This window comes from Ruditapes philippinarum, unplaced genomic scaffold (genome assembly GCF_026571515.1).
Source record: "Ruditapes philippinarum isolate M1 unplaced genomic scaffold, ASM2657151v2 ctg578_1_1_1_1, whole genome shotgun sequence".
In the NCBI taxonomy this organism is placed as follows: domain Eukaryota; kingdom Metazoa; phylum Mollusca; class Bivalvia; order Venerida; family Veneridae; genus Ruditapes; species Ruditapes philippinarum.
The window spans coordinates 23,494-46,069 of record NW_026865402.1 but is presented as its reverse complement, the minus strand read 5'-3'; the positions used below and the strand labels follow the sequence as shown (position 1 = coordinate 46,069).

Genomic DNA, 22,576 nt, shown 5'->3' with positions numbered 1-22,576 from the left:
CACAGCGATGTCCGCGGAAACATGCTCTAGAGCAACGTGTGGACCATGCTGCTAATTCTAAAAGTGCATTAATACAATGTACATATCGAGATGTTATGATGTTGACACTTACAAATTGAACAAGGTCAACAAACAGACCAATTAGATGAATTGAACTTATTCACCTCCGATGATAAGCGATATTTTTATTTATTTAACTGTTCAATAACTATAAAGATAACTAGTGATAATATTAAATGTCCTCACTTTGAGGTTAATTTCGAGATCAAACCATCTTCTTATTGGTAAAATTGTCAGGATTATTCCTGGGATTCATGTTTTTCACACGACTTTAACCATTAAAATTATCTATATAAAATAAAAAAATAGGTAATTAAGAGATTCAGGGTTTTTTTTATTTACCCAGTTTTACTGATGTCCTATTATTATTATATTCTTAATCTACATTCGCGTCAATGGTAAATTCATCCATTTTTTCACGGGACTCCTAGATTCCAGTATAACAACTATGTATTGCAGAAATAAACGGTCAAATATACAAAAGATGAAAAGGCACTTCCCAAATTATGTTTTTTTTGGTTCCCCCAAAAAGCATTATGGGTGACAGTACGAGAGCAAAAAACAAAAAAACAATCGTATTAAAAGTCCATTTTTTTATCAATACAGAGGTACGTGCTTTTGAAAAATGCTCACAGTTTAATACACGGGTCATGAATTCCACGAGTATTTATACAATCATCATTCTAGATAGTACAGATAACGTAAAGACATGTTACTATCATAGACATGACAGTGACCGATGATAACTACGGAAGACTAATGGGGGCATCACAATTTACGCACTTTATACATTTGTAGTTAAGGTTACGAAAGTAATGAGGCACCACTTGTAAGATTTGCTCATAGAATTCCTTCAAAACAAATGTTAGTAGAATTAACACTTTTTTGCACAAATAAAACGCTTTAAAGAATGAATGACAAATTATTTTAAAAGTTTTAAAATAAAATTGGTTTGCACCGGTCAGTTGGATGGATTCACATTCACAAAACAATCTCTCTAAAGGTAAAGCAGAGAAAGTAAAAACAAAGTAGTATTTTAACTTCCATACAAAATACTAGGCTATATCTGTAATCATTGCCAAAAGAGAAAAGAAGCAGACGATGGTCCAGTTAATTGGCCAACGACTAACTTTTTGGAAACTATAAAAGGCACCAAAAGTTAAAAGCTTATCAGAAATAAAAAATAAATAAAAACATCTATGGGACATAATGAACCTTTAAAATGCTGTGACAAAAAGGTAAAAAATGCATTCATATATAGATGTACACAGCGTCCTCTGAAAGGTAGCCAATAACTTCTTTACAACAACAGTATCAGTTCTTTCCAGAGTAAGATTTGACAATAAATGTAACCCAGGCATTCGGCACGGCACATTTGTCTGGCCAAAAATGGTTAATTTTTTCATCAAATAATCCCCCTTGATTTACAATCCAGCATCCGTTTATCGTATATAATACACTATTTTTCATTAAGTATATATCATATATAGTAACGTTTGGATAGTAGTTTTGTTCTAATTGATCAAGGGGAGGTTATTTAATGATCATTTGACCTTTTTTGGTAAGACAAATGTCTCGGACGCCTGTGTTGCAATCCAGAATCATTGTTTCCAAAGGTTCTTGGTCTACAGAGGTTTTACTGTACACATTAACCACATTTGTTGAACTGCTTTATTGAGGCCCTGGGATGATTAAACATCATATGATTTCTGTCCTTGCCTTTAGTCGTACATAGTAAATTCTGATCCGAACTATAAGAAATCTTGCCAAAGAAAAACATTGACTACATTGAAGGAATTTCTGTACTAGTATAGGAATATACTAGTAAACGAAAAATTGAAATAACAGTAAGCACTGTTTATTCGTAGATACACATGTATTTAATCGTATATTAATATTACATTTTAATATCTTGTGTATCATTAACTTATTGGTCACCTAATCATTATAGGTGATTGGTCAACAAATCATTAACTGATTGGTCACCCAATGACTGATTGGTCACCAAATTAATCAATAAGTGACTTGTCATATGTATGAACTGATCTATAAATTTGACAATGATGTACATGCATGTATTGTAAATGATACCATTATAAAATATTCCACATTATATTAAAATTAGACAAACACTTAAACATTTTTCATTGGAGACCAAATCATGAGTTACAACTAAAGACATACGTATTTTACATACAAGACAAAAAATGTAATTTGATGATATATGTTATATAATTCAAATCGTGTAAAAAATTTAATAATTATATTATTTAACCTAAAAGGTTTAAATATTGATATTGAATGTTTACCATACGGGTCCATTAGATCCTTGAGTTGAACAAACAAGTTCAAAATAGTAACATTATCAAAGTTGGTGTTATTTAAAGTTTCTTTATCAAACTGTATTTCCTAATTCTTCATAACCATTTCCGTTTATAGCGTTATTTTTGCTCGCGACACTTCAAACTGATAATGAGGCCAAAACATAAAAATTGTCGAAATAGAAGAAATATGAAACAGCTTAACTAAATATAAATTGAAAAAAGGCCCTTTTATCCGAATACATGTAACATTCGTCTTTTGACGAATAAAAGCTATGTTGAAATATATGGTTGTTTTTTGTTTCTGAAAAGAAAATTTAGAAAAATCAAAAGAATATAACGGTACATCTCAGACTGTTTATTTCTGTGGTTCTAGTGAATAGTAAAAAAACATATAATGTGTGATATGTGTATAGATCTATAAGGTACATGTACATATATGAATAATTCAAAGCATAAACATGAAAATCACAATCGTGTGTTATCGCCTAAATCAAACTCTTCAATTTTATCATCAAATCCTTCATGTATATCTGTAGCCGACATTTTCCCGCCATTTTTCTGCTGACTGACGACCGTCCCTGGTTTTCTTGTAAACGATGGACATATTGGGCAATATCTCAACACGGAAATACCATTTAACCTGTCTTGTATACATGGAAGATCATAAACGCTTTGTTCGGACCGCTCTGTGTCTGTTCTTGTGGTACTATCCCCAATCCAAGACAGGATTCCTCGCTCTTTAAGTGTACCTATATAAAGTCAGAAATTATATCATGTGGATATATGAGCCGCGTCCCGACAAAAACAACATAATGGGTTTGCGACCAGCATGGATCAAGACCAGCCTGCGCATCCGCGCATTCTGATCAGGATCCATGCTGTTCGCTATCAGTTTTTCTACTTGTTATAGGGTTTGTAAGCGAACAGCATGTATTCTAATCAGACTGCGCGGATGCGCAGGCTGGTCTGGATCCATGCTGGTCGCAAACCCATTATGTTGGTTTTGTCGTGACGCGGCTCAATTATGATATTTCGGAGACTAGAAATACATTGTAGAAAATGATTTATGAAGTAAAGTGGCGTAAACAATATATCTTAATAAAGAATACAATCAATATAAAACGCTCTGGTCCGGTTTTCACAAAAAATACATTTTGCCTCAGAAACATTATTTTTTTCGTTCTGTGAAAAGGGCAAACATAAGTTTTATAACGTTGAAATAATTGTTATTATGACATTAGACATAATGATAGAGCATGTTAGATATCAGACAATGGTGCTGAATGTGAAATAATATGTCACAAAAGTAGCAAAATTTAAACAAAGTAGTATTTTGACTTCCATACAAAATACTAAATCTTCATGACTATACTAAATATCAATAGGCAACAGAAGCAAAAGATGGTTCAGATATGTAATTATTGGAAACTATACAGGACATCAAAGAAAAGCTTTTGAAGCATTTTCTGATGCATAAAGAGCCTTAAACTTTGTTGTAACGAAACGTACTCATACATGACCTTGATATCTTTTATATAGTCCTGCACAGTGTAGTAAGAGGGAGACGCTATATCAACATGGTAGTAACCAGTTCTAATTAATCGGCCATGGGTATCCGACGGTGATTTCGTAACATATTAGCATAATTAACAATGATGATGATGATGATGATGATGGTGATGGTTATGATGATGATGATGATGGTGATGAGGGTGATGATGATGATGATGGTTATGATGATGATGATGATGATGGTGATGATGATGATGGTGGATGATGATGATGGTGATGATGATAATGATGATGGTGGTGGTGATGATGATGGTGGTGATGATGGTGGTGGATGATGGTGATGATGATGGTGGTGGTGATGATGGTGGTGGTGATGATGATGATGGTGATGATGATGGTGATGATGATGGTGGATGATGATGATGATGATGATGGTGATAATGATGATTGTGGTGATGATGATGGTGATGATGATGATGGTGGATGATGATGTTGGTGGTGATGATGATGGTGATGATGATGGTGGTGGATGATGGTGATGATAATGGTGGTGGTGATGATGGTGGTGATGGTGATGATGATGGTGGATGATGATGATGATGATGATGGTGATAATGATGATGGTGGTGGTGATGATGATGGTGATGATGATGGTGGATGATGAGGATGATGGTGGTGATGATGATGATGGATGCTGATGATGATGATGATGGTGATAATGATGATGGTGGTGATGGTGATGATGGTGATGATGATGGTGGATGATGAGGATGATGGTGGTGATGATGATGATGGATGCTGATGATGATGATGATGGTGGTGGTGATGATGATGGTGGTGATTATGATGATGACGACGATGATGATGATGATGATGGTGATAATGATGATGATGATGATTTGCTGAAACTGATCAAAGCAAGCATATAATTTTGATAGCATAATTCTTTCAAAGAATAATATGCTAAATGAAATTATTATTAAATTATTGTTATTGTTATTTTCTCTCATTTTTTTCTCCTTCTCTTTTGTATTTTTTTCTTTAAAAACGTTGCTAAAAATAACTACATGTATGTGAAATACTGGCTACACGTTTACGATGATATTTTAAAGAACAAACCTGAAACAGTATTGCCAAGTACAAAGGCAACTAAAGCACCAACAAACATGTTTGTACCTAGTAAAACAGACAGTATCTGGTCAACGACGTCACTTCCTGTAATTATATTTACATGTAACATGCGTGCACATTGCGTTCACATGCGTGCACAATGAAAATAAGAATAAATTTATCACATTATTTATTCTTGTACCGTTTATTTATTTGCATATTGTGATTGACTTTTGAAAATCTATTTACATTTGTATTATGCAAGTTTCTAAAGCTTCATTTGGTCATTTGAAGTTATTTATTTCTGGTGTTTTAAACTCTTTTAATTGTCCAAGTAAGTCTGAATCAGGAAGCGTGCGGCATAGACGTTTGTAGATTGTAAGATAGCAAGCTCTATACAGTATAGTACCTCGGAAATGAATTCTTTTGTCTCTTAAAAATATTTCATAACACAAAAATTGTAATGATAGGCAGTACACTTACATTATCAAAACAACTTTTGTAAGATTCGAACATACAGTCAAACTTGTGTTAAAGGCCCTCTCTGAATATAGATAACCCTGTAAATAAAGGCTACATTTTGACCAATATTTTGTCTCTCCCTTTGGTGGTTTGACTGTAAAGAGTTGTGTCCCTTTGTTAAAAAAAAACTTACCCGTGTCTATAGCGCCAGGGTTCCCTTTTATCCAAACCGGAAAACTAAGTCCAAAAAAGATAGAAATCCCAACTATAAAAACATTCCGAGAAGAATTCAAGTCGACATATTGTAAATTTGACAGTCCTACACCGGTTACCATACCTGGATAATAAATAATTAAATACGTGTTCGGGGGTTTTCATATAGACATATAGGCAAAATTAAAACTGTTCAGAAGAATTTTCTTAAAACTTCGCATGTTGTTCGAATAGGACAATATAGAACTATTTCGAGCGAAAAAAATGGGGGTCACCGGCCGGTTATTGAGTTATCGGCCCCTGAACTGACTTTTTTGCAGATGCTTTTTTTTTTCTAAAAAAAATGGCCTATTTTCAAAGAATTTTTAGTCCCTTTATTCAAACTGAAAAATATTAACAGAAATAAGATATGGAATTACCTGTAATCATGTATAGGCCATAGCTCTCATTGGTTTCTTAATGACAATAAACATTCAATTAAAATAATAACTGTAAACCTATAGGGATCATTTAAAGGGAAGTAATACCAAATGTGACCATGAAGACTCCTCCGACAATAGGTTGTGGTATGGAAGTAAATACGGCCCCGAATTTACCCACGCAGCCAAGAACCAACATGATGCATGCCGCAACCTGAACAACAAATCTGCTGCCCACCTGAATATGTAAATTATTATCATTGCATATGAATATCAAAATGTGATTCACTCAGATTCCATTCAGTACAATTATTACTAGGCCTGATAATTACAAAAAATTTTTATTTAAGAACCAACATGATGCATGCCGCAACCTGAACAACAAATCTGCTGCCCACCTGAATATGTAAATTATTATCATTGCATATGAATATCAAAATGTGATTCACTCAGATTCCATTCAGTACAATTATTACTAGGCCTGATAATTACAAAAAATTTTTTATTTAGTTATTCTTAAATGATGAAATATAAGACTAGATGTTAAAATTACTACATGTTTCAATGGACAAGAAGACTCTTAGTTCATTCATAACACCTTTTGGAGATGGTAGAAATACATGTAGCTACATGTATATGACTTGTATGACAGTGCAAACAATTATGCAAGTTGATTAAAATACTGCGAATATGTCTATATTCAAATGTATAAATACACGTTGTATGCTGAATATCTTAGCGGACTATACTAGAAAGGTGCCAGAGTGGTGAGCTGAAAGCTTAAATTATCAGACATATCAATGAAAATTTTCAAGCATGTAAACCTAAGTCATTACGGATGTTTTAAAACACGCATTTTTACAAATGTAGTTTTCAAATCGCATAATTATGACTATGTCTTAAATTGATTTCAAACAAGAAGTTTAATGTAAGCGACGACAAGAGACTACAAGGTACCTTAGTTATACCAATAGTTCCTGTATTTTGACCAAACGAAGTTGTACCTTGTCCCGTACCCCATAGCCCAGCAAGAAAACAACCGAAGCCTTCTACTAATATGGCCCTGTTTATCGCGTGTTGTGGGGGAGGTGGCGCTCCAGATAATTTTGCGCATGCGTAATAGTCTCCAATTGATTCCAACATGGCTGCTAAAACGCCCGCTAAAATCCCAAACACGCTTGCAGCGCTTACAGTAGGCAAACCCCATTGACCTAAAATTAAAATCATTTAATTGTCAAAACCTTCGAACTGCACTTTTTGTTGGACAGTCAAATCCTGCGCGACAGAAGCGTGTTCAAAAACAAAAAATAGCAGAGAACATTGTATGTATTTTATACACATTATTTACCAACCTGGATATGGGAATCGGAACCATTCGGCACTTTGTAAAACTTGTAAACTTCTATCGGTGCGGGCAGCATATCCCCATTCCCCAGGATTGTCAGGCAATGCCCCGGTTGCCGTTAGAATTGCACATACACCCCATGATAAAAGAATTGCATTCATAACCTATATACCATGAGATATAAAATAGTAAAAAAATAGCCATCTTCATAAAGGCCACATATATTATAAATACATGTAATGAATATATAAATCATTTACAATGTATACAATAGGAAATGAAGACAATAAATTTACTAACAGTCTACACAAAAACCAATTTGACTTTATATCGAGCTTTCCTTAATAGGTATTTTGTGAAATGGGGTATGAGGGGTATGCTATATTTATTAGTTTTACTTCTACAACAAGAATTAGTAGTATAGAATGCACAATGTAATTGCATCAGGATGAATGTGTTATAATTTAGCAAGATATATTACAATATACTTATTAAGGTCACTTGGTCTATTGTTATTAATTATTAATAACATTCAAAATTACAACAAGTAAAATGGTTTCCTGCGTGAACATTTTTAATGATATAAAGATATTTCATCCACCGTACATTTAACTATTTTCAACATTTTTTTTTGTGTGTTGGGGGGGTGGGGGGTAAATAAACGTTTGTATCAGGAATATAGTTAACAATAATCGATCAATATAGAAGAAGGTCTTTGGAAAGTGGTGACCGTTGAAGACCGGAGAAGGCCGAAGATAAAACAATTATTTCTTTTTAAGAAAATGATTAAATAGGCCTACCATTTTATGAATAATTCCGAGCAAAAAAATAATAAAGTAAACACACAAGTTTACGCAGAAAATATCTCTATTTATTATGGCAGATGCCACTACGAATATTTTAATTTTGTAGATTTACAGTATTTGTAAAATTTGAGATAGATTTTAAAGAAACATTGATAATTTTCAAACACATCATTCAAGTTTTTGCAACCTAAACGGTAAAATAATTCTAGAAAATTAGAAATATCACGTAATAGTTTTTTGTTCTTAATTAGGTGTAGTTCGGACTAATTCCCTAGAGGTAAATCCGTAACGTATCGGCAAACGGTATTTAGCTAGGTTTTCGAAAAAGGTCAATTAACCAATCATGTACGGTTTACAGATCACATGCTCCTCCATGTACCGAAAACAGGTCACGTGCTCCTCCATGCCTCAAAAGTTAAACGCGTACCAATACCCTGCGGTCTCCAGACCGCAGGGAATGAAACATTCAATAATGATGTAAAGTGGGTCCGTTAAACATACCGGGAACAGCGTGAATACTGGCAACTTTTGTTTTACTCCCGACTCGTTAGTCCTTCTAGGTAGACAACGTATCTTGACATTCTTCAAATATTGACTGAGTATGGTAATAAGCAATATCGTCCTGCAAGAATTATACGTCTATATATGAGCCGTATCACGACAAAACCAATATTATGGGTTTGCGACCAGCATGGATCCAGACCAGCCTGCGCACCCGCGCAATCTGATCAGGATCCATGTTGTTCGCTTACAACTCTATAACAAGTAGAGAAACTGATAGCGAACAGCACGCGGATGCGCAGGCTGGTCTGGATCCATGCTGGTCGCAAACCCATTATGTTGGTTTTGTCATGGCGCGGCTCATATGCAAATTAGCTAACAATAATTAGTATTTTCAAATCAACAATGGTATTATGTACAAAGTACTAACATTTGTATACCAAATTTAATTAGTGATCGGATTTACGATTTAGATTTTTAAATGTTCTTTTATAAATAATGCTTAAAGCTGCATGCCTCCAGATGAACCAAAAACATTTAAAGAAAATCAAACTTGAGAAAAATGTATCAGGATTATAAGACAAGTAAAATCATAATTTACATGTTTTATGCGATTAATGACTGATTTTGCAATACTAATCACCACATTTCTACTGCTTGACTAACGAAGTGAGGGCTGTTTTTGCATATTTTGACCTCTTTTTAGTAATTTACGTGGAATGCAAGCGCCGTTTGTAATGAAGAAATTACTTTCTTTATTCAATTTTAACATAATTTTTCAAAATTTTCATGAAAATCAGCATGGATCTTGATGCATGCTTCTTTAATTTCCGTACAGGACGAAACATTTGTCTATCTGAACAATTTCTTTTTTACAAACCCATTTTATACGGTCACAAAGTGTTCTTTTTATTTCATCCTTCAGAAACGTATTTCCTTTTTTTAAAAATACAATGTATTTTTAAATGGCAATTAAGAATTCATAAAATTTACCGATAATCTAAAATATATATTCAGAATGCTGACATATGCACTTACATTATAGCGATCCACCATTGTTGCGATGCCATTCCTGCCGCGGTTTGGAAGAGAGATAAACCAATTAAGGTGAGAGTGGGTGTGATAACGAGCGGACCAAAATACCGGAGTGCAAAACCCATCACACCTGTAAATCCTATCACTATTTGGAACAATGACGCTATCATTATAGCCCCTTGAACCTTCAAAACAATTGTAACATCATGTGAATTAGCTAGAATAATATGTGTGCCAAGGAATAAGATATTTATAAAGTGTAACGAAGCAACCAAGGTTGTTAATAATGTAACATTTTAACAAACTTGAAAGTGCATGCAAGAGCAGTCTATGTTCAAACCGCACGTTAAACCACTTGCCCCTTATCGCTGCGGATTCGAATCTCGACATGGACTGAGGATTCTTATATATGAAGTTATCCAGCTAGCTTACGGAGGGTCGGTGGTACTACTCAGATGCCCACTCGTGCGGGTGGACACCTTAGGTCTTCCTCCAATTGTAATTAAAGCATAAGACTTTTATTGTGGTGGCGTGACGTAAAACCAAACAAAAAATACGATCAATCAAATTACAAATGTATTTTTACAGTGAGGGCTTTGATAAGTTAATCCAAATCTGAAAAAGATATTTACTCACAAATTTCAGTCGGAGAACTTGCGAGGATTATGAAAAATTAAACAAAAACGAATGAAAACTTGAATTTGAATTAAGAACATATTTTCTGTGAGAGTAGCATTTAAAACATTTACATGTATTTATAAGATCAAAGCACGCCAAGAGATGGCCAAAAAGTGTAAAATATTACTACTTAAATCTTGCTTACTTCTCGAATTCGTTTGTGCCAGATTTCTTGATGACCAGAACTACCGACGGCTGGTAAACCAATGTCCGTGAATGTTACATTATTCCCATCTGTTAAATAGATGATTTGATTTGTAATTGTTTCGTAATTGGTAATGGTTTTGTAATATTTAATGGTTTTGTAATTGGTAATGGTTTTGTTATTGTAATGTTTTTGTAATTATGAAGAAAGTGAAACATAGTCGCGATATATTTTTAGAAACTGGTATATTCTTAAACGTAAAACTAATTACAAAATGACAATCGAGTACAAAACGTTTTGATACACTCAAAATGCAAAGTGTGCCAGTAGTGCAACAAAGACAAAGACAGAAGGAGATATCAATAAGAATTCAAAATACATTTGAGCCGCGTCACGACAAAACCAACATAGTGGGTTTGCGACCAGCATGGATCCAGACCAGCCTGCGCATCCGCGCAGTCTGATCAGGATCCATGCTGTTCGCTTACCAACTCTATTACAAGTGGAGAACCTAACTGACAGCGAACAGCATGGATCCAGATCAGAACAATTCTAAATTTCAAAGCGTTATTTCTAAATCTATCTATCTAAAATTAAACTTTAATCTTAAGAAATAAATACGAAAACTTTAGAAATGTCCAAAAACAAAAGATGGTTCAACTATGTGGCCATTGAGTACAATTTCGGACTTCAGTCTAACTGGACCCAAAACCTATTTGTGTGTCTACAATTTTTCGAATGTTTTGTCTGAAATTCGTGGAAGGCAAAGTGATTTTTGTTCTTTTTTCTTCATATGAATCATAACATTGCCAATATCAATGCCTTGTTTTTAATTCTGAACTGCCGTAAATTTGAGAAAAATAACTAGAGTCGGTTGCCAGAATTTTTGGCTTGGATGTGTAAACAGACCTTGCAAAGACAATGTATGATAGCTGCTCGGATAAAAACTTTAGTTTACAATACTAGCTTAACTTACATTTGTTTCTTGCTTCTGTGTAAGGACATTTCCACTCAGGTTGGTTTAGAATTGTTATGATAGGGACCAGGAAGCTTGCAGATACACCTTGTAGAATTGGCAACCTATTTTCAAAATACATAGCTATATACAAATCCATGTATACAGTTTGTTCATTGAAGGCTATATTAGTTTGCAGAGTAGTGGTTTTCACTACATTTTGCTTGTGAATGGCCTTGAAATTCGGTACAAAATGATGTTTTTTGACATATCAAGCATAATTCATCCGCTCGTTTTTGCTGCTGTATCAAGTTAATAACCCTTGCTATCATTTTCACATGACACTAGTTTTATTTAGTTTTAGTGGTTTCATTCAAAGAAATAGCAGAAGATATAATCATGGTCGAAACAAAACTTATCCGCAGTGTAAAGTAACAGGGTGCGTGATATATAGTAAACAAAACAACTAATGCCGGAACAAAAATGAATAAAACTTTTCAGGTCGCAAATGAATATGATTAGATATCTTTATATAGCATATTAACATATTAACAGCACATCATTATGAACGTGGGAAATCTAAATTCATATAATATTATGATTGTACAATTTAACAATTTACATTTCATGTATTTCTTAAGGTATCTCATATATTATTATTATCATCATCATCGTCGTCGTCATCATCATCATCCTTATTATCATTATTATTTCATTCGCTTTTAGTATGAACACGTTAGTCTTGAAAATGTCTTCTTATTATGGGAATGTCACGGTTCAGAAATGTTCACATGACAGGAGCTTAAATGGTAGACCAAAACGATATACCTCCGTTGAGCTTATTATTATATATGAACTAAACATAAATTTTCAACATTTTAATAATTCTTTCTTGTGTCAGAATAATAATAATAAGTATAATTATCTTATTTATCAATACAATCTCATTGAAATCAGATCAATGTTTTCGCCCCGTTTCTCTCCGATCGCTACCTAGTGAAGGGTAGTGGAGCGACAGTTAGGGCATGATTTTAATGAGATTGTTGTAAATGGGTTTAATTATTCCTGTTGAAACAGTATTCAAGTTATGTATCCGAGTTATACACCAATATAAAACGGGATGATGGTACAGAAAGACGGGCACAACTTACCTGATACCAAAACTAGTCTGTAGGAGTGTGACAATACCAGAGACAAAGAACACTGTACTGATAATTTCACTTAGAGCAACATTGTCACTGTCCATACAATACAGCTTACTCAATAGAATCGGGAGTGATATCAGACTTCCAAATGCTGTTAGAAAATGCTGCAATATCAAAGGTCGAATTAGATCAAAACATTTTTATTTGTACTCATATATGTAGATTTTTTTTCAAAAATGCGTATTTCATCACATGGCGAGCATACACGGACAATGATCACTACTCAGTATTTTACGGTGTTACGTTATGGCCAGCACGTTTTCTCTGAGACGATCGAAGGTGTTAGTGCGCCATTACGATGGTGACTATACGACAATACGATATCAATGCACGACAGCATGATGGTGACAGTCCGTCGTACTGTCACCATCGTAAACTGTCAAAATCGTACTGTCGTACTGTCACCATCATACTGTCGTACTGTCACAATAGTACTGTCAAGTTTCGCGCTTTCCGTTCTTATTTAATGCAATCTCATCTTCTCGACCTTAGGTTATTATGAATAATAGCCGGGGTGTTCCGAACAAACAAAAAACGAGATAAGCGGATAGTTATATGGTAAAAATAAATTATTCGCATTTTTTGCCAAACGCAAAAGAGGCAAAATATAACTCATGTATATGGCTAATGAAAAAAAGGTTTTGGAAACTGTAATAGACCACCAAAAACTAATTAGCATTTTAAAAATAAAAATAAGGCTTAATGAGACTTTACAACATTAGAATAACTGTGTTAAATCATTTGCTGGATTTCGCTGAAATGTTTTTTTTTGTATATAATACTAGAAACACACAAGGAAACAATCTTGTTGGCGTCGTCTCATATATGGAATGCTTTTTTTGGCCAATGGAAGGAGCTGTTATTATTAGTAGTTAATGTCATGTTGTGTTAATTAGTTTTATTTTGATTCGTAAAAATCAAGTTAACAAATATGCTGTTATATTTGTGTTTAATAACTTTATGTAAAAAGCATGTGCATCGTGATATAATTTTCATGAAATTACAGGCTCAGTTTACCAGCTTGTTTTTTGTGTATGGAGTGTGTACTATAATTGAAACAAGACAATTATTTCCCCAAAACATCAAACGTTACAATCTCACACATTAACTAGTGATAACCATTTTTTATTTGATTATTTGAGTTTTTAACCATACATTCACATAAAGCGATGTTTTTCCGTCAATCACTGTCCCAGAAGGATTTGTCATCTCCATGAGACAAAAAGTCAATTACATTCGTAGAAGGTTTCCTAATAATTATTAAACAATACTCAAAGAATACATTACTTTCGGTTTGCGGTTTTGAATTTTAGCTAATTCAATACGCAATTACATACTCAATAAAGGCAGTTTTTATCTCATTCAATTCATAACTAAATATCTTCATAATCTACAAAACATATTAAAAGTGCTTTGGCTTCATTAAAATTTAGGTTACAGTATATTCACTTCATTTTATTTACCTATATAAAATAATACTTTAGATTTTTATCTTATGCGAAATACTTAACGCATAAATAATTTTTGTTAAAAGCTTTAAAGCAGCATGTCCCCATATATATAATTTTGAAAATATATTTAGATTAAGTGAACAAAAAGGGTATTTTACACATTGAAGCAACACTTTCATTCCACGTAAATTACCAAAAAGAGGTTAAAATAAACAACAATAGCCCTTACTGTGTTAGTCACTGAGTAGACTTATGGTCATTTATCGTAAAGAACATGCTGATTAATTTTTTAATCTTCAATCTTTTTACTTTTTTTTTTTTAAATCTTAGGACATTTTTCTCAAGTTTTATTTCTTGAAATATTTCGGCTTGTTTGTGTTTGGGGGCATGCAGATTTCAAACATTATCTTTGTTTTCTAATAAGTAAATAGTGTGGAGAAAGGCGCGGAAAAACCAATAGAAAAAAATATCCACAATAATGGTAAATTAAAAAAAAACAATTGAAACAAATTTGTTCCATTTGTAATCGGTGATCGAAAGGTGAGATTATCATGTTCTCTGTAAACGAGTGGTATAGTGATTGAAACCGTTTGTTTATTTTGGTTTTACGGCGCATCAACACGATTTATGTCACAAATATAACCTCGGGTTTAACAAGCTTAAAGTAACACCATGGGTCAAAACCAACTCACCTGCTGGAGCTAAGAGATGCATAGACTCCAGCCTCTTACGATCAAACAGGGATAAACGGTGGCTGCAATTCTGCCTTTCAGCCACATAACAGCCATACTGAAACTGTTTGTTGTTTTTTTTTGTCTGTTCGTTTGTTTAATACTTGTGTTGAAGTATTCAGTTATACAGATATGAAATTATTGCAACATACTTCACTTTCATGGTTATTTTGTTTATGATTGACCATCAAGTTACCAAATTCTTTGTTTCTCAGGAATCATCACTAAAATAATTGCATACACATGTTAAAATAAAAATTAATGATTAAAATCTGGATAAAGTGTGATCCCTCGGAAGCATCTCTCAAAGGAAAATTTTCATAAAAGGAAATGCAGACTCGGTTTGATTGGGTATGTACATGGGAATAATGAAAAAAGAGCAACATCCCTCACGTCAACTAGCGCCGGCTAATATTTAAGTCCAGGGGCTTTCTGTCGTAATACATTAAATACTATGTATTGTATATGACATATGAGCCGCGTCACGACATAACCAACATAGTTGGTTTGCGACCAGCATGGATCCAGACTTCCGGAATTCAGAAGTTAGATTGTATTAGCCTTAATTTAATTTATACATGTAGATAGACCAATATATGACGAACTTTGAGAACAGGCAACTACGTTTTCAAAAAATATCTTAAACATTGCCTACATTGCAGACATTTACTAATTTATTGTTGTCTAAATCTAAAATAATTGTAAGAGATATTCTAAACATTTATATTATGCAAATTTAATTACAAAATAGTTTTATATTATGCAAATTTAATTATAAAATAGTTTTACAGAATTTCAAACAAGTTTATAATAAATTCATCACTTATTCTCACGCGAATTGTGAAATTGATGTCGCTGCACACTCTGAACATAATCGATTTAGAAAAACTTTCTTTTTGATAGCTAACGTGCAAAAAGTATATAAGGGAATTTTTTGATCCATAGACTTCATTGATAACACATTCGATACCAAAATTTTATGAGGGAAGCTATCGGAAATGTAATGTACGAGACTGTCGCAATTTTGGATTATTCGTGTTTGAGCTAGTGTAACCTCAAAAACCTATACAATTTCGGCAAAAAATTAATTTGTGCAGGAGTATGTATGTCCTCTTATCTGTTTTCGTAGCTTGACCGACTTAAAAAGACTGATCTTTGTCATGTGTAGAATGTTTTAGAACTGTCGCCACAATTTACTGGCATCGGTAATTAAGTGCCGCACATAACTGAAAATAACTTAGTAATCTAAGTCGTTTATATGTTTATTTACAATTAAATACTTATGCTACTATAGCCAGACTTATCTTTCTTATGATAAATTTTAAGAATTAACCAAGATTCTATTACTTTGACAGCCTGTGCCAGATGACTTAAGCATGTAATGTTCGCTACTTAAAAATTAGTGCGTTCTATGCACTATTTCCCAAATAAGGAATTTTTAATAAATGATTTACATTTGGAGGGATATATAATAACCAAATCTTAAAGAATTGTGCCCACGAATCTTTTAATATATCTATATACACATATGTCTGTAATGTACGCGACTGTAATGTTCAATACAATAAAAATGTAACATGGCTTTAGTATACTTAATTTTCAATTAACCAGGACTTAAACTAGTCATTTTTGTGTTATACTTAATCATAGATGCAGCATTAATGTATATATCCTTTGTATTTTTACAGTTATAATCAAATTTTCTTAATTTTGTATAAGTAAGGCTTTAGAATCTAGTAACTGAATATCAGATTCTAGTAACTACAAAAACAAAGATGTAATACGTTTAATATTTATTTTCTTCCAAAGCCAGAACCTGTATGCAAGGTTTTCTTACTGAAATTGTTTAGATATAGATTATAAGTGATATGCCTTTCATAACAGGTACTAGTATTGTAATGTTCACTACATTTCGTATCGAACATGATCTATACATTTGTTAATGTTTTCAGCGATTTTGCTTTTGTTTTGAGGAAATATTCCATAATTATATATTGTTTAAATAAAGTAAATAGGTGTTTGTAATTTAAATGCGTAAATATATATGAGGCAATATTGTTGATTATCATCTAAATCAGTTTCATACCCCAATAACGTTTCACCGCGTTAGTAAAAAAACTACTATTATAAACATACCTATAATAACTGAAAATATTATCAGATACTATTAACATAGTTGCTGACATGTTTAAAATATATCATCTACAATATTATACACATGATAGCGTCTACAACATATAACAACGATGTATCAAACATTACAATATTAGTATCGAACAATACACGCAGATCTTGAAAATTTTCTTCATCTCTACAGTCATAATATGGTGAAATCTGTATTAGAAATAAGTAGCAATCGCACTTACAAGTGTAGAAGAGGAAAAGACAATGTTGGCTCTTTGTAATTGAAATATTTTAAACTACGTAGGAAGCACATAATAATTAACAATTAAAATACATTTTATCTCAATATTGGCTAGTAAGGTGCCCTTTTTGAAATGTTCTGTTCAAATCTTAAAATTTGATGTAGCATTAACACACCGTACAATCAAATGGGCAGACAGCTGTTCCAGCGTCCCCAGCTGTACCAGTATATACATGTCGGCGCGGGGAATACAATTGACGTACGGTAAGTATTCATCTATTTTAACATATCCAAACTGTGTTCGAGTAAATCAATGTTATGGATTCATAGTCAACATCCAAAGAAGCATGCTAACAAATTTCTGGCCCTGTGCAAGCTTTACTTCACATGAATTTTGACTGAAAATAACCACACTATCCGATGAGATGCGGTATTTTTAGTTTGAAGTCACAAAAACTTATATTTTCTCATGATAATTAATCCTTTTAACATACGATTCGTAAACGTCAACATTTCGTCATTAAACATTCCAAACCATACCTTCAAAAAAGCTTTTCTGTTAAAGTTATAAGGTATTTAAGTTTGTGTGTCATCAAAATTTTAGTAACGTTATCAGCTGTTCGCCTCTTTTTAATGATAACATCGACAGCAATTCATCGGCAAGGATGAATAACGCTGAAAGCTGTTCAAAGAAACAATTTTCAGAGCTTTTGTCCTACAGACACTAGGAAAAAGTAAAACTTTTTTGTTCATTTAAAATATTACTTTATTCATGATACTTTCTAATTATATTATATTTATTATTACTTTCTATCATTTGTTGTATCTTAGCTGAGAGGCCTATATCTCCATTTACCGCACTGTATTTCAATATTGATATTGTTCATATAAATGAATGAGTGAGTGAGTGAATGAATGAATGAATGAATGAATTAATTAATGAACGAACGAATGAACAAACGACGAATGATGCAATATACGTATATGTTAAAACAAATTGTCTGTAGAAAGTATATGAGTTGTAATATTCTAAAAATTACATATTATACATTCATTTTTCTTCCTATGCATGTCCTGTTGTTGTTGTTGTTTTCTATTTCAGAAGGCCACATTGGAAATAAGATATATATGATTGTTATTGTATGTTATTAATGTATAACCTTCTTTAAATAAAGATATTATTATTATTATTATTATTATTATTATTATTAATATAAAAAGGTAGCAAGATCTATTAATATGTTTCTGAAATGTTAAATTCAAAGAAAGTAAAGGCAAATTTAACTCTTAATACGAATACTCTGTATTATAACTAAATCCATCAAGTGTTATTATAAATAATGGCATATAGTAGACATGTCCCATGCAGTAAATGGATGTGTAACACGAGATGTCTGCCATGTAAAATGATTTATTTAAAAAATAAAAATTTGAATAATTTTTAAGAATGGTTATTATTTCTATTGCACTATACATTAAACCAGATTTCAAGGATAAATAACAACATGTTTTTCCATGCACTTTCATAATTTGGGTTACACAGCCATTCACTGCATAGGACTTGTCCATCATATGAATTATTTATAATTACAATTGATGGATGCCTTCATTTACAAGACTGAATATTAAGCGTTAAATTTGCCTTTGCCTTTTGACTTAAACATTTCATAAACCTATTACAGGAACTCCACTGAGGTTTATAAGCCTAAAAACATAAATTTTATTTTTTAACATAAAAAAACATGAGCACTAAAACATAAATATTAATAAAATATAACCAAGAAATATAGGAGAAATACATTGAAAATCATATGTTTGTGCCATTCTCAGTCCGATTTAAGTGAAAAGCGTTTAAACTCTTTTCAATTTTGGGTCATTTTTTCACTATTATAATATTCTGGAAAAACGGAGCAAGCTAATGATCTGAAATTTTGCATATAAGTTATTAGTATAGATCTACATCAAATGGAGAAATAATCTCAAAAAAATATTTCCAGTCCCGTCATGTCAAAAAACCTTAGTGGAGTCCCTTTCATAGGTTTTGCTACCGTTTTATATTGAAATACAGTGCGGTAAATGGAGATCAAGGTCTCTAACCTAAGATATTACAAATAATAGAAAGTAATAATAAAAAGAATATAATTAGAAAGTATCATGAATAAAGTAATATTCTTAATTAACAAAAAAAGTTTTACTCTTTCCTAGTTACTGTAGGACAAAAGCGCTGTTGTAAATGCATGTAATTGTTTCTTTGAACAGCTTTCAGCGTTATTCGTTCTTGCCGATGAATTGCTGTCGATGTTATCATTAAAAAGAGGCGAACAGCTGATAACGTTACTAAAATTTTGATGACACACAAACTTAAATACCTTATAACTTTAACAGAAAAGCTTTTTTGAAGGTATGGTTTGGAATGTTTAATGACGAAATGTTGACGTTTACGAATCGTATGAAAAAGGATTAATTATCATGAGAAAATATAAGTTTTTGTGAGTTCAAACTAAAAATACCGCATCTCATCGGATAGTGTGGTTATTTTCAGTCAAAATTCATGTGAAGTTAAGCTTGCACAGGGCCAGAAATTTGTTAGCATGCTCCTTTGGATGTTGACTATGAATCCATAACATTGATTTACTCGAATTCAGTTGGGATATGTTAAAAATAGATGAATACTTACCGTACGTCAATTGTATTCCCCGCGCCGACATGTATATACTGGTACAGCTGTTGACGCTGGAACAGCTGTCTGCCCATTTGATTGTACGGTGTGATTAATAATATCAAAGGCATGAATTGTAATATATGTATTGTTATTCTGTACGCTGCATATATGCCCACGATCTCAGTAAATATGTTTTATGACATTGATATTAATATAAGGACAGGTATATATAACTTCTTTTGTATGCCGGATACATAGTTATACTCGTAATTTAATTCGTTTGTACAATATTATTTACTCATGCTATTAACTCAAGCTTAAATGAACACACTTAATAATATTAAGTTTAAACTTAAAAAATGATTGTATAATAAAATGATAGTAATAATAACTATTACTATTACCAACAACAAATATTTTTACTGGATTACGTAATGTCCGAGACAATTGATGTTCTGTCAAAAAGACTCTACCACAAAATTTTAGTCATGTATTTTGTTTGCAAAGTTTTTTTTCATCACATTATCATTATTGAAGTAAAGTTTAAACAAAACATAAGAACAAATAAATGGAATCATACATACAATTGAAAACAATCATCAAAAATTCGCATTTTAAATAAACGTACTTTTGTAGAATTGCGTTTTATCGCGATAACTTTGCAAGCTCAAGAAAAAAATACTTCAAGCGTTTGATAGTGGAATATTTTGTTATTTTATAAATGTAATGAATACATGGCAAAAAGAAAGTTCTCTGAAGTGGATATGTTTAATATTTCTAATGAAATTCGGAATGTTTTAATTAATAAACTGGTAGTAGCCTACATTACAATAGGATAAATTTTACAACTAGGGTTGCTTCTTTCAGAGAGTAGTACTCGCAAAGTATTTGGTTGATGTTCAAAAAATTTCACAATTGTCTCATTTAAGGGTTCTACTTTTCGAAATCTTCAAAAATAGGCACTATTAAGGAGATCGATTTTTTCGACTTTTGATCTGTCAATTTCACAATTCTTATGAGAATCAGTGCATATGTTTTACATTGTATGTTTGTGCTTCTTGAAAAATCCATGTCTTCTGCCTATAGATATATTGTACGTATGTGCTTTAAACATATATTGTATGTTTAATGCAATAAAATTATTTGAGTTTGAGTTTTTTGGGTGTGGGTGGGAGTGGGAGAGTGAGCAAAACAATTCACCATTAATCATTCGTTATTAAATATTAATGTTTACCTGAAATCCAAATAAGATGCATAAATACCACGGAGGTGATTCCGAAACAGTGAAAAGTATACCATTGAGAGTCCTAGGATCAACCTCTCTCTCTGTCTGTATTTTCATCATTCACTCTACGTCTTAGTTTTTGTCCATATTTATAGTCATGCTCAATTAAATAAAAAAATCACAAAATGTTACAGGTAAATAGTGTATTGTTACATATTCCTTTAAATGATACTTAAAAGCAGTTATCAAATGATTTTAATCCATTAATGAATTCAAACTATTTATGATTTACAACTGCGTTTCATTCAATGAAAATTATGAAATCATGTGACCACAAATACATCATGCGAAACGAAAGAGAATATATTGTTTTTGTGTAATGTGATATTCTCTCCACGTGGGTTTAACTCGGTGTATATAGTCTGATTTTATTGACCTGTCAATTATGAATACATTATTGCACTCATTTAAATATTCGATCCTACTTCGGTTTTGTCCGTTTATTTTACGAGAATTAATATTGAGTATATAACTAATGTTTGGAAAACTCCCACTAGCTTAATGTAGGTTCTCGTAACATCCGCAATAGCAAAGTCGGTTAAGTGATTGCCTAATGTATGAGAGGTCCGAGGTTCGATCCCTTCTTTTTGACAATTTTTTTAGACGTCACTTAATTTCAGAGTTATTTTTACTTTATTTTAAGTATATTATAATGAAAATGATCAAGCGCTTTCAGAATTTTCTACACAGATATAGTCTGATTTTATTGACCTGTCAATTATGAATACATTATTGCACTCATTTAAATATTCGATCCTACTTCGGTTTTGTCCGTTTATTTTACGAGAATTAATATGGAGTATATAACTAATGTTTGGAAAACTCCCACTAGCTTAATGTAGGTTCTCGTAACATCCGCAATAGCAAAGTCGGTTAAGTGATTGCCTAATGTATGAGAGGTCCGAGGTTCGATCCCTTCTTTTTGACAATTTTTTTAGACGTCACTTAATTTTAGAGTTATTTTTACTTTATTTTTAAGTATATTATAATGAAAATGATCAAGCGCTTTCAGAATTTTCTACACAGATATGAAACAACTAAGAAACACTGAATTGTCACGTTTTGTATTGTATTTTACGGCACTGAAATGACATTTATTGATCTTAACCCAAATGAATTTTGAATATTATTAATTCTTTAACAATGTTATATAATAAAGTATAGTGTTAACAAAAAAGTGCAAACACCTATTAAAACAGAAAAAAAACAACATTAACTTCAAAAATTTTGAAAATAGTTATGATTAAGAAAAAAATGCCTGGACATACGCTGTCTCGATCTTACAACACGTAGGGCATTGAGAAATTATATA

General features: G+C 32.3%; 1 protein-coding gene across 1 annotated transcript; it reads right to left on the bottom strand.

Annotated features, from left to right (window-relative positions):
* Nucleotides 1-2,202: 2,202 nt before the first annotated feature.
* Nucleotides 2,203-21,508, bottom strand: LOC132728893 (solute carrier family 23 member 1-like). Its single transcript, XM_060714590.1, has 12 exons — nucleotides 21,214-21,508; nucleotides 12,717-12,874; nucleotides 11,587-11,690; nucleotides 10,611-10,699; nucleotides 9,791-9,972; nucleotides 8,753-8,873; nucleotides 7,453-7,609; nucleotides 7,058-7,311; nucleotides 6,209-6,338; nucleotides 5,662-5,805; nucleotides 5,016-5,111; nucleotides 2,203-3,133 (listed from the first exon to the last, which is right to left on the bottom strand). The coding sequence occupies exons 1-12, from the start codon at nucleotides 21,322-21,324 to the stop codon at nucleotides 2,850-2,852; spliced, it is 1,830 nt and encodes a 609-aa protein (XP_060570573.1). The 5' UTR covers nucleotides 21,325-21,508; the 3' UTR covers nucleotides 2,203-2,849.
* Between the last annotated feature and the right edge of the window lie 1,068 nt (nucleotides 21,509-22,576).

What these genes read in the sequence shown, in the direction of transcription:
- LOC132728893 (XM_060714590.1), bottom strand. Translation starts at nt 21,324, where the DNA reads ATGATGAAAATACAGACAGAGAGAGAGGTTGATCCTAGGACTCTCAAT. An exon ending in GTTCCGATTCCCATATCCAG is followed by an intron (nt 7,312 to 7,452) that starts GTTGGTAAATAA and finishes TTTTAATTTTAG; the next exon opens with GTCAATGGGGTTTGCCTACT. An exon ending in CCCTGGCGCTATAGACACGG is followed by an intron (nt 5,112 to 5,661) that starts GTAAGTTTTTTT and finishes ATATAATTACAG; the next exon opens with GAAGTGACGTCGTTGACCAG.